This window comes from Pelophylax lessonae, assembly GCF_965119305.1.
Source record: "Pelophylax lessonae genome assembly, chromosome: 13".
In the NCBI taxonomy this organism is placed as follows: Eukaryota; Metazoa; Chordata; class Amphibia; order Anura; family Ranidae; genus Pelophylax; species Pelophylax lessonae.
Window position 1 is genome coordinate 165,841,937 of NC_138780.1, and position 12,614 is coordinate 165,854,550.

At 42.8% G+C, this 12,614-nt stretch overlaps 1 protein-coding gene across 1 annotated transcript in view; it reads right to left on the bottom strand.

Moving 5' to 3' along the window:
- Positions 1–12,589, bottom strand: part of POLE2 (DNA polymerase epsilon 2, accessory subunit) — a gene marked incomplete at its 3' end in the record, with an annotated part of 56,724 nt that extends 44,135 nt beyond the window's left edge. The window contains exons 1-4 of the mRNA XM_082274977.1: positions 12,459–12,589; positions 3,401–3,501; positions 2,534–2,609; positions 724–801 (exon numbers count right to left, since the gene is read on the bottom strand). Of these exons, the coding sequence (XP_082131103.1) occupies positions 724–801; positions 2,534–2,609; positions 3,401–3,501; positions 12,459–12,526 (323 nt within the window). The 5' untranslated portion in view covers positions 12,527–12,589. The remainder of the gene's footprint in view (positions 1–723; positions 802–2,533; positions 2,610–3,400; positions 3,502–12,458) is intronic.
- Between the last annotated feature and the right edge of the window lie 25 nt (positions 12,590–12,614).

Consider the following 12,614-nt stretch of genomic DNA (forward strand, 5'->3'; position numbering starts at 1 on the left):
GGGTAAATGCTTCAGGTCTGTCAGTTTTTCAGGCGGACCCAATCAGACCACCCATTGCTCTCTATAGAGCAGCAGATGTCAATGGACATCTGTCCATTGACACTCACCGATATGCAATCCAATCCAGTCTGCTAAAAACAGACAAATGGGGATCTGTTCCCTATCTGTCCAGTGGATCCGATCGGATGACAGTTGGGCAGAAACAGACAGGCGGCCTGCTTCCATCTGACAGCCTATAGAAGACAGTGGGCTGCTTGGATGCTTCACTCCTAGCTTCTTTGACAAAATTTGATTGAAAAACTGATTTTTATCAAGTCGACTGATGCAAACAGGGCCACCGATGCAATACATTTTCAGCGGATTCACCAGGAATTTGCAAACTTTTAATCCCTTTTGATGCTCAGTCCCCAGTCTCCTGCAGGGATGAGCCAGTAAACAGTAGTGAGATGCTATGCTTGACAGGCTGTGTGCCTCTCTACCGATCAGAATGTCCTGGACATTACCACTTCTGGGGAATTGTGAGTACACAGAACTGAAGCATTATGAGCAAATAGCAATAAGGTATGAAGAACAAAATACAATAAAAACAGAAAATGCAGCCAAGCTAAGGGATAATTATTTTTCCGGAAATATTAATGCAAGTAGCCACCTTGGCCCCAGTTTATTATAGTAAGGTCTCTTTAACCACTGCTGGAATCTGGAGAAACATGGAAAGTTACTCACGGGAGGAACTTCTTTCTTTCTGAATTGTAAATGAAACGTGGGATGTCATATGCTCCAATAATGTTGAATATGTGCTCTCTAGAAAAGAAAAATCATAACATATGGAGATTAACAAAAGTACACTGCTCAAAAAAAATGTAAGGAACACTTTTAAAACACATCAAATCTCAATAGGGAAAAATCTCATGCTGGATATCTATACTAATATGGACTGGGTAATGTGTTAGGAACGAAAGGATGCCACATCATTTGATGGAAATTAAAATTATCAACCTACAGAGGGCTGAACTCAAAGACACCCCAAAAATCAAAGTGAAATATTGATGCAGCAGGATAGTCCATTTTGCTGAAATTTCATTGCAGCAACTTAAAATAGTACTTAGTAGTTTGTATGGCCCCCATGTGCTTGTATGCATGCCTGACAATGTCAGGGCATGCTTCTAATGAGACGACAGATGGTGTCCTGGGGTATTTCCCAGATCTGGACCAGGGCATCACTGAGCTCCTGAACAGACTGAGGTGCAAACTTGTGGAGCCGGATGGACCGAAACATAATGTCCCAGAGGTGTTCTATTGGATTTAGGTCAGGCGAGCGTGGAGGCCATTCAGTACTATAAATTCCTTCATCCTCCAGGAACTGGCTGCATACTCTCGCCACATGAGGCCGGGCATTGTCATGCACCAGGAGGAACCAAGGACCCACTGCCCCAGCATAGGGTCTGACAATGGGTCCAAAGGTTTCATCCCAATACCTAACGGCAGTCCGGGTGCTATGGTCTAGCCTGTAGAGGTCTGTGCACCCATCCATGACTATGTCTCTCCAGGCCATCACTGACCCACCACCAAACTGGTCACATTGAACAATGTTACAGGCAGTATACTGTTCTCCACGGCCCACTAGAGGACGAACGGCCCTTAGGCCACCCTCATGAAGTCTGTTTCTGATTGCTTGGTGGGAGACATTCACACCAGTGGCCTGCTGGAGTTTTTTTGTAGGGCTCTGGCAGAGCTCATCCTGTTCCTCCTTGCATAAAAGGAGCAGATATTGGTCCTGCTGATGGGTTCAGGACCTTCTACGACCCTGTTCAGCTCTCCTGGAATTTCCTCCATGCTCTTGAGACTGTGCTGGGAGACACAGCAAACCTTCAGGTAATGGCATGTATCACCTCATACTACCAGTAGTGAAACTGACCCTAGCCAAATGCAAAACTAGTGAAAAACAGTCAGAAAAGAGGAGTAGAGAAAACAAATGTCAGTGGCCTCCACCTGTAAAACCATTCCTGTTTAGGAGGTTGTCTCATTGTTGCCCATCTAGTGCACCTGTTAATTTTATTAAGATCAAAGCAGCTGAAACTACTAAACTACTGACCAGATCAATATCCCAATATCCTTGATGCTATACTCTTTTCTTCCAGGGTCCCCGAGGACAGACCAGTAACACCAGGGTGGTCTATCAGTGCCATTGCCAAAGGTTCCACTGCCAAGGGGGAAGGCGACAGAGGTCCACCCATTCGCCACCACCCGCGCTCTCAGGGATACAGTATGGAAAGCCACTTGATAAAGTTGGGGCCAAAGCCAAAGCAACGCAGGCATTGCCACAGATAAGGCCATTCAACTGAATCAAATGCCTTGGCCGCATCCAAAGAAACCACCACCCTGGTGCCAATCCCTGAGTGAGAAGCCCGAATATTCATATGCAACTGTCTGGTATTCTTGATGCTATACTCTGATTAAAAAGTGTTCCTTTAATTTTTTTGAGCAGCGTATATACAAAGAAAAGTAAAAAATGAGAAAAGGAAGATTATCTTACATTGTTTCATCACAGGACCGGCTGCATTCTTGTACTGCAGCTTCTACTGTTGACTTCTCTATCATGTTGGTAGACACTAAAAAAATTCAATATGAACACAAATCATCGATATAGAAATGCTGAAAGTTTCTGTGGCTCTTAAAAAAATATAAATAAAAAAGTTACGACATGCTGCCAGCCAGAGAAGGAATCATTAGGCCTCATGCATGTTGGACATTTACCCCTATGCGTCAAATCCCAGCTCTTTGTGCACCGGCGAGGCATAGGAGCACGGGTCTAGGACTGTCAAAGATAACAGCAGGCTGGAATTTGCTGTGGCATTATGGTGTACAGTGTGGTATCTGCATTTAGGACCCTATGCCCAGAATGCAGGTATTTTAGGTTACGGCATACATCTCTTGAACACACTTAAACGCTAATCATCTTGGTACAGCATTCAGCCACAGTATATTTCAGCCTGCCGCAGATTTCGAAAGGCTGCAGGGCTGGACGTTGCACATGAATAGGTTTTGATGTACAGGGGCTACACATGACCATTTTTTTTTTGTATTACAGACAGGTGTTTATAGGTCAGAAAAGTAGCACTGCATTTAGATTAGTAAAAAAAAAAACATAAAAAATTACATAGATCTGAATTAACAGTCAGTATTTTATGCACAGAAAACGCATCCCTTCAATTCTGGGGCTAGAAGAATCATTTTGGAATTGTTGTATTTACACATATACATATACAAACATTTACATAAATAAATGCATGCACAATACAGAATATACTCTCCCACTTTTATTTTCTATTCCTGCCAGGAAGATCCAGCGGTAATACATCAGGACTGTGCACATAGACGTTATTAGATAAGTTATACTCACGTGGCTGTTTCTCAACAGCATCAATAATACTGTCGATGACATCTTCAAGCTCCACTTCATTAACAGACTTTAGTGCTTCAATAAGATATTTACTGGCCTCTCTGTGTGAAAGAATAAACATGAATAATAATTACCAAAGGTACTCTATCCAATAAGCATTCTATTCCACACTTGCAGTGGTTTGTGATCTGGCATAAAAATAAGGCCCTCAAACTCTCCCTTAGCCGTTGTGCTGGGGTCGCTCCACTGCAGAGACCGCTACAGCATTGCAGATTTATTTCCTTTTGTATTGATCATTTTATAAAAGTAGATTTAAACCTATTCACCAAAACCTCAGTTTTTGTATTTTTTAAACCTTCAGCTTTTATTAAGATAATACCAGGTGATCCTGCCATGATGGTCGTTGAGCCACTTCTTGTCATAGGTTCCCGATAGTGCTCCTGTGTCATCACGATCCCACACAGGCTTCCAATGGAGACTATAGGCAGCAGCGCCAACACACATTAGACAGGCAGGTCCAACTGTGATCACCATCAGGAAACCAATGCAGCATTGTTTATTCAAAAAAAAAATGGACAGGACTCCCAAGTCAGTGGATAGGCCTGAGGCAGACTGTGGATGGGGATAACTGTGTCCTGGCTACCAGGACTGAAATTTGGTAAGCTGTCATGGAATATATATAGGAACCTCCTTGTGAAAATGATAGCTGCCTGGCTTCCTTTAATCTTAGGCATTAGCCCAGAACAAGCATGCAGCCAATGAAAGCCTGACCTTGTTGCTGGTGCCGTGCAATCGTTGTAACCAATCACAGCAGATCACATGAAAATTGAAAGCTGCTTCTTTTTATGCCATCCATTGTGTACAATTGTGTTGCTAGTTGTGACTGGTCACAGTGATCACATGGTACAGACAGGGCTAATCATAGCCCATCTATACCATGTATTAGCTGTGGTCAATCACAACAATACACACTGAATGAATCAGTTTCATTCAGTAAAAATGGCTGCCTGTACCAATGAAATTCACTGGTATAAGCAATCAATGTGTGTAAAAAAAAAAAAAAAAACCCTAATCACTTCCCTATAGTAATTCATCGTTACTATGCTAACACTTTTGTTTGGTCAGTGTGTGTGTGTAAAAAAAGAAAAAAAAGTAAAAAACAAAAAGAAAAAATAATGAATATATCTATTTTTCTTTCTTTTTTTATTTCTTTATTCTCCAAAAAACTGTGACAAAAAAATAAAACTTCTAAAAACTCGCCATGCCTCTTACAAAATACCTTTGACTGTCTACTTTCCAAAAGGGGGTCAGATCTTTTGGGCGGTCTTTGTACTGTTCTGGAGTTTTCGTGCCTCAAGAAATGAAATGCCGTCAGTACATCAGGATTGATCAGATTTATACCATAGTTCATGGACTCTAGTTTCCTAAAGACTAAATAACATCCACTGATTTGGGTTATTTTCACCAAAGAAATGTAACAGATTACATTAGGCCTAAATTTATGATGAAAGATTTTTTTTGCAACATTTTACGCTGTTTTATTTTAACATTTTTGGTGTTTTTTCGTTAATTTAGCAAAGAATAAAAAAAAAAAAACAGTGGTGATTAAATACCACCAAAAGAAAGCTCTATTTGTGTGAAAAAAAAAGAAAAATGTCATATGGGTACAGTTTGCATGACCGCACAATTGTCATTCAGGCTGGATTCACACCTAATGCAGATGCGGCTCACAGCAGGGGTCCGGTGCCTCCCCTTTCTCAGTTTCAGGGATGAATCAGGCCTGAATTTGAGCATGAATTTTGAACCTGAAACAGAGCCAAAGACACACAGGACCCCTGTGCAATCCACTCCGCAGCAGCCACAGGGATGTGTGAACCGGCTCCATTGAGAGCCAGTCACAATCTCCTGTCATGCGAATTGGATGCGGAGAAATGCACAACCAATTTGCATAAGTGTGAAAAGTGCAACAGCGCTGATATTTGGCCTGGGCAAGAAGGGGGTGAAAGTGCCAGTATTGAAGTGGTCAAAGACCACACAGGGCATTCAGCTTGGTGCATAAAAAAAACCTGACGGTTTAGTGCACCCAGGGGGCACAGGTACCGCTCAATTGCGTGCAGCCTGTCAAAGTCTATAATAGACTGAAATACACTGCAGATGGACAGGGCTGAAAACTGTACCAAGTATTACGTGCGTTTAGAATTCTATGCAGACTACCTGCATTCCAGGCACCAAACACACAGAGTACTAAACGTGTCTACCACTTGGTATATAAAAAGAATAAAAGATCAGTGCTAGTTCTAATTAGAGCTGCTAGCAATTGAGGAAAAACACCCTCTAATCAGGGATGCACCGATCCGATATTCGGATCGGATATCGGCGCCGATATGGCCATTTTAGATGGATCGGGGGATCGGTAACAGCGACCGATCCACGGGCTGATACGGTTTTTGCTGAGTAACGGCTCAGCCATCCCTTACTAGGTGCAGTAGTAGTATGAGATGGGAGCCGCTACTTCCTGTATAGGTCCGGCTCACAGGCGGAGTGATATCAGATGCACTCCGCCTGTGAATGGAGGAGCCGTACACATGAAGCAGCGGCTTTGCTCTGTACTGCAGCCGCTTGCTTTGTGTGTAGCTCCGGATCCGTTCCGGTATCGGTGATTTCACAACGCCAGATATCGGTATCGGGTCCAGAAAAGTCTAATCTAGTCTACCTCTAAAGAAAAAATAAAACAAAAATTGCAGCGCTAATAAACACACAAAAAAACTGATGATGAATGCAGTGCAGTGAATAAAAAAAGTCCTCTTTATGGTTATAGCCCCCCTATGAAGTCAATCATAAATTGGTGTAACCATGGAACAATCCATGAAATAATAAATGCTGAAAGTCCCTCCTATGTGGAAGTATGGTAGAAGTGGCCACTCGCCAGACAAAAGAAAACCGCTCGCATGTAAATCACACTGGAGACACCTGTGTGGATCTTCAAAGGGAGACAACTGTTCTTTAATGAGTAATTGTGTCACACTTCCTCCACAGAGTAAAATTTAAAAGAAAAAACTCAGTGTAGTAATCAGAGAACATAATAATGTGATGAATAGGGAAGGGCCCCCCGTGATGGTAACAAACCAAAAAAAAAAATAAGTACAACACTCCAAATTCCCCACATGCAGTGCAAACTCACCAAACAGAATACAATGACACCACAAATGCCAGTCCAATATATCCAGCAAGGAGTATACGGATGAGTCAGCACTGTCACCAATATACACCAGAACACAGGACCTCAGTCAGTAGTTGGGGGACACTCAGTCGCTCTCACCACAGCATGATATCAGACAGATGAAAAAAGGTATCAGTGTAGTAATGTTTATTAAAATGCCCAGTAAAAAAAATAATAATGTACATTATGTGAAAAACCGCAATTGACACTCCTATGCCAACGCCGCCAAGATGTGGAGGCGTAACATCATGTGAGTAACACCACCCAACGCGTTTCCAGACAAAGCTTGTCTTCAGGAGCCTCAATGGGTTTTGCACATAATGTACTATTGTTTTAACTGGACATTTTAACCTCCTCCTCCCACCTGGTCACTGCACATGTACGGCCGGGTGGGAGCTTCCTTCTGAGTGGAGGTTCCTGAACATCCTTCAGAAGGAGGGAGATCGCGCTGCTTAGCAATCCCGTGTGCCTGTGTCCCCCAGACACAGCGCAACCCCGCTCAGCAGGAGGGCTCTGTGATTGGCCCTTCTGATCAGGTGACAGCTGTGTCCAACCACAGCCGTCATGTAATGTAAACAGCCGTTTTAACATCGATCGGCTCTGCTTCTCTACAGACAGAGCCTGTCAGTGAGGAGAGCAGATCTGTACTGCCAGCCGGGGATTAGTGAATTTACAGAACTTTTACTCACTGATCACCCAGCTAGTATCCCCAAAACAGTAAAAACACCTGTCACACATCTGTCTCAGGGACCAACATCTGTCACACATCGGTCCCAGGAATCATCTGTCACACATCGGTCCCAGGAATCATCTGCGCACATCTGTCCACATGGCTATCAAAATATCCAGGGCTTTCAAAAATGTGATACTCAGGAAACAAAATGTGACATGTATGTTCCTCGAACGCCTGATGGTGCTACTTGGATGTTGGGCCTCTGTATGTGGCCAGGCTGTGGAGAAGTCTCACACATGTGGTATCACCATACTCAGGACAAGTAGCAGAATGTATTTTGGGGTGTCATTTTTGCTATGTACATGCTATGTGTTAGAAATGTCTTATAAATTGACAACTTTGTGTAACAAAAATAAGTTTTGATTTTCTTTCCACATTTTCCAAAAACTTTTGGAAAAAAATGATATGTTCAAAAGACTCATTATGCCTCATAGAATATATACTGGGGTGTTTTCTTTCCAAAATTGGGTCATTTTGTGGGTAATTCTATTGTCTTGGATCTCCAGGGCCTTCAAAAATGTGATAGATACTCAGGAAATTATATGTGTAATTTATGCTCCTAGAACGCCTGACGGTGCTACTTGGATGTTGGGCCTCTCTGTATGTGGCCAGGCTGTGGAAAGTCTCACAAATGTGATATCGCCATACTCAGGACGAGTAGCAGAATATATTTTGGGGTGTAATTGTAAGTTTATCTATACCATGTGTAAGAAAAAAAAAAAATGTTAATATGACAATTTTGTGGGGAAAAAAAAAAAAAAAAAAAAAAAAAAAAAACTTGTGGGCAAAAAATTGCAACTTCAAAAAAACTCACTATGCCTCTTACTAAATACCTTGGCCTGTCCTCTTTACAAAAAGGGGTCATTTGGGGGGTATTTCTACTGTCCTGACATTTTAGGGACTCAAATGAGATAGGTATTCAGTACCATCAGAAATGATCAAAATTCAATGATACGTAGCCTAACTTGTAGACTCTATAACTTTCATAACATACACTGATCAGGATTTTTTTTTTACCAAAGATATGTAGCAGAATACATTCTGGCATAAATGTATAATGAAATTTGATTTTATTGGATTTTTTTTAAAACAGAAAGTAGAAAATATATTTTTTTTCAAAATTTTCGCTCTTTTTTTGCTTACATCGCAAAAAATAAAAAACCCAGTGGTGAATAAATACCACCAAAAGAAAACTATTTGTGAGAACAAAATGAATACAATTTAATTTGGGTACAGGGTAGCATGACTGAGTAATTGTCATTCAAAGTGCGAGAGCACTGAGTGCCGGTTCACATATGTGCGGCTGCGGCGATCGCATTTAATATCGGAGCGCACTGCTCCTTCATTACATGCGATCGGGTGTGCGGTGTGAATTCAGCCATACACTTTGTATGGCTAAATTCGCACTGCACCCGCAGTAAAGTCGCACAGGACCCTTTTTTTGAGCCGCATCAGGATCGGATCGCACAGTGGTTCACACTTGTGCGATCCGATCCTGTGCGAACTGTAAGATCGCACTGCGATAAAACTGGGGGTGTCGTTAACATTACATTGACACCCCCAGCGTATCGCATATGGCAGTGTGAACTGCCAAGGGTGCGTTTGCGATGCGGGAACAGGCTGCGAATTCGCAGCCTTCCCGCATCGCATAAGTGTGAACTGAGCCTGAAAGCTGAAAATTGGTCTGGGAAGGATACCTTGTTTCATTTGTCTGGTATCATGCTGTGGTGAAAGTGTCCCCCTACTTTTGACTGAGGTCCTGTGTTCTGGTGTATATTGGTGACAGTGCTGACTCATCCGTATACTCCTTGCTGGATATATTGGACTGGCATTTGTGGTGTCATTGTATTCTGTTTGGTGAGTTTGCACTGCATGTGGGGAAGTTGGAGTACTGCATGGATTTTTTGGTTTGTTACCATCACGGGTGTCCCTTCTCAATTCATCACAAATTATTATGTACTCTGATTACTACACTATGAGTTATTTCTTTGTAAATTTACTCTATGGAGGAAGTGTGATGCAATTACTTATTAACCTCCCTGGCGGTATGATTCTTTTGGATTTTAGGTGCTGAAAGCGGTACCATTATTTTGCATGTAATTCTTGTGAATGAGCAGCCCAAACCAACTGTATACATTTATTATATATATATATATTATATGTATATATATATATATATATATATATATAATGTATACAGTTGGTTTGGGCTGCTCATTCACAAGAATTACATATATATATATATATATATATATATATATATATATGTATATATGTGTGTGTGTATATATATATATATATATATATATATATACACACATATGCACACACACACACACATATATATATATTTACATAAAAAGTACAGTAAAACTGCAGGAAAGGGCACTGGGGGGCAATGTAATGTGATTTTATTTTATTTTGAATGGTATCAGTGTGTTTGGTGTGTTTTACATTTGAATTTGCCGCCGGTTACACCCCCCGGCGGACGTCGCGTCGCCGGAGACGGAAGCCGGGGCTCGCAGACGATCGAGAGGAAGCTCCGCCGCCGCATACCGCCCGCATTCTTCGCTGGATCCCGGAGAAAAGGTAAGTAAAACCTCTTCCAGGATCCAGCAATCTTCCTAGCGCTACCCTGAGTGTGGCTCGGGGTTACCGCTTTTGGCTCTAAAATCTAACCCCGAGTCACACTCGGGAATACCGCTAGGAAGGTTAAAGAACAGTGGTCTCCCTTTGAAGATCCACACAAGTGTCTACAGTGTGATTTACATGTGAGTGATTTTCCTTTGGAGAGTGGCCACTTCTACCATACTTCCACATAAGAGGAACTTCCAGCATTTATTATTTCATGGATTCTTCCATGGTTACACCAATTTATGATTGACTTCATGGGGGTGCTATAACCCTAAAGAGGACCTTTGTATGCACTGCATTGATCATCAGTTGTTTTGTGTGTTATTTATTAGCGCTGCAAATTTTGTTTTATTTTACCACTTAGTACAGACACAGTTACAAGGCAGTACGGCTGGATGATGCACCTGCATCGCCTGGGCACACTACTCTGGGATGGGATTGGATGAAAACAAGTTACCACCCTGTGTGTATGAGGCCCGAGGATCTGCATGACAGCAAAGTCATTGGGATCCTCAAAAAGAAGTCACCATTTGAAAAGAAATTCAGTCACAAGAGAAATACATGGACTGCCGTTGTTGATAGTCATAATGATCCCCCTCCGCCCCCCCCCCCCGGCGTCAATGAATAATTCATTCACTTAGAGCTCATTCAGACCTGCTGCCAGGGAGCAGAAAAAGCAAGCGGCTGAGCTGCAATTTTACGGCCTCCTGACTGCCCACCTAAAGACAGACATGCAATCGCACAGGACTGTACTCATGCCATAAACTGTAAAGCAGACCCTCGCTCCCAAAAAAACAGGTATTTGCAACTGACTCTAAACCCTTCCTTCTCATATACACACATACATACACATATACAGTATATATATATATATATATATATATATACACACACACATATACAGTATATATATACACACACACACACACACATACAGTATCTCACAAACATGAGTACACCCCTCACATTTTTGTACATTTTTTATTCTATCTTTTCATGTGACAACACTGAAGAAATGACACTTTGCTACAATGTAAGGGCTCTTTCACACGGGCACATGGAAAACGGACATAATGTATCTCTATGTAAATACGGATGTCAGCGGATGACCATCCGTTTTTGGTCCTTTCAGTTCAGTTTTTTGGAACAGAAGAGAACCCTATTTTTTCTTCTGTTCAAAAAACGGAACGGACGCAAAAACGGATGTCAGTGGTGTCATCCGCTGACATCCGTATTTACATAGAGATACATTATGTCCGTTTTTCATCCGCAAACGGATGGGATGAAAAACAGACGGACAGACCGGATGACACAAGTGTCATCCGTGTCCGTTTCAAAAAAAAAAAGGACCCGATCGGGAAAAAAAAAACTGAACGCCGTGTGAAAGAGCCCTAAAGCAGTGAGTGTACAGCTTGTTTATCAGTGTAAATTTGCTGTCCCCTCTAAATAACTCAACACACAGCCATTAATGTCTAAACCACTGGCAACAAAAGTGAGTACACCCCTAGGTGACAATGTCCAAATTGGGCCCAATTAGCCATTTTCCCTCCCCGGTTTCATGTGACTCGTTAGTGTTACAAGGTCTCAGGTGTGTGAAGTTTTGTGTTATCACTCTCTCATACTGGTCACTGGAAGTTCAACATGGCACCTCATGGCAAAGAACTTTCTGAGGATCTGAAAAAAAGAATTGTTACTCTTCATAAAAATGGCCTAGGCTATAAGAAGATTGCCTAGACCCTGAAACTGAGCTGCAGCACGGTGGCCAAGACCATACAGCGGTTTAACAGGACAGGATACACTCAGAACAGGCCTCGCCATGGTCAACCAAAGAAGTTGAGTGCACATGCTCAGCATCATATCCAGAGGTTGTCTTTGGGAAATAGAGGTATGAGTGCTGCCAGCATTGCTGCAGAGGTTGAAGGGGTGGGGGTTCAGCCTGTCAGTGCTCAGACCATACGCCGCACACTGCATCAAATTGGTCTGTATGGCATGGATCTTCTAAAGATGAAGCACAAGAAAGCCCACAAACAGTTTGCTGACAAGCAGACTAAGGCCATGGATTATTGGAACCATGTTCTATGGCCTCGTGAGACTGAGATACCCAAGATGGTTAAAAACGCGTTGCCTTCTGCAGACACATGCGGGTGACATTCATTCTTAATGGCTCCCCCATGCATCTGATAAACGCAGGCGCAGCCACCACAACGCACATTACCGCAGGACTACGCAGTTTGGTGCAGTATTACAAAGCGCGCCGCCACTATTTGTGCACGCTTCACCCACAGTGAAATGAATGGGCCGCCTTGGACATAATGCCCAGGGATGACCCTCCTGGGGATGAGCCCTCAATGCTTTGAAGCAAAAGGATCAGCATTACAGCCAGAATTCCCAATAGTAGGAGGAGTCAGCAGGAGCCGCTCTTATGACAGACTTCGGTGCAATGTACAGGCCGGAGCCCCCGGTATACTCACGCCCTCAGCAGCAGGCCGTGCATTTTAAACGCCGAGCTCACTTTACTCTTCAGCTTGTCAGCTGCCATCTCCAAACCTTCCCGCCAAATCCGGGGAAACAGCTGGCCGTGACGCCACCGCCGAACTTCCGCGGCCGGACACTAGAGCGTCACCTAA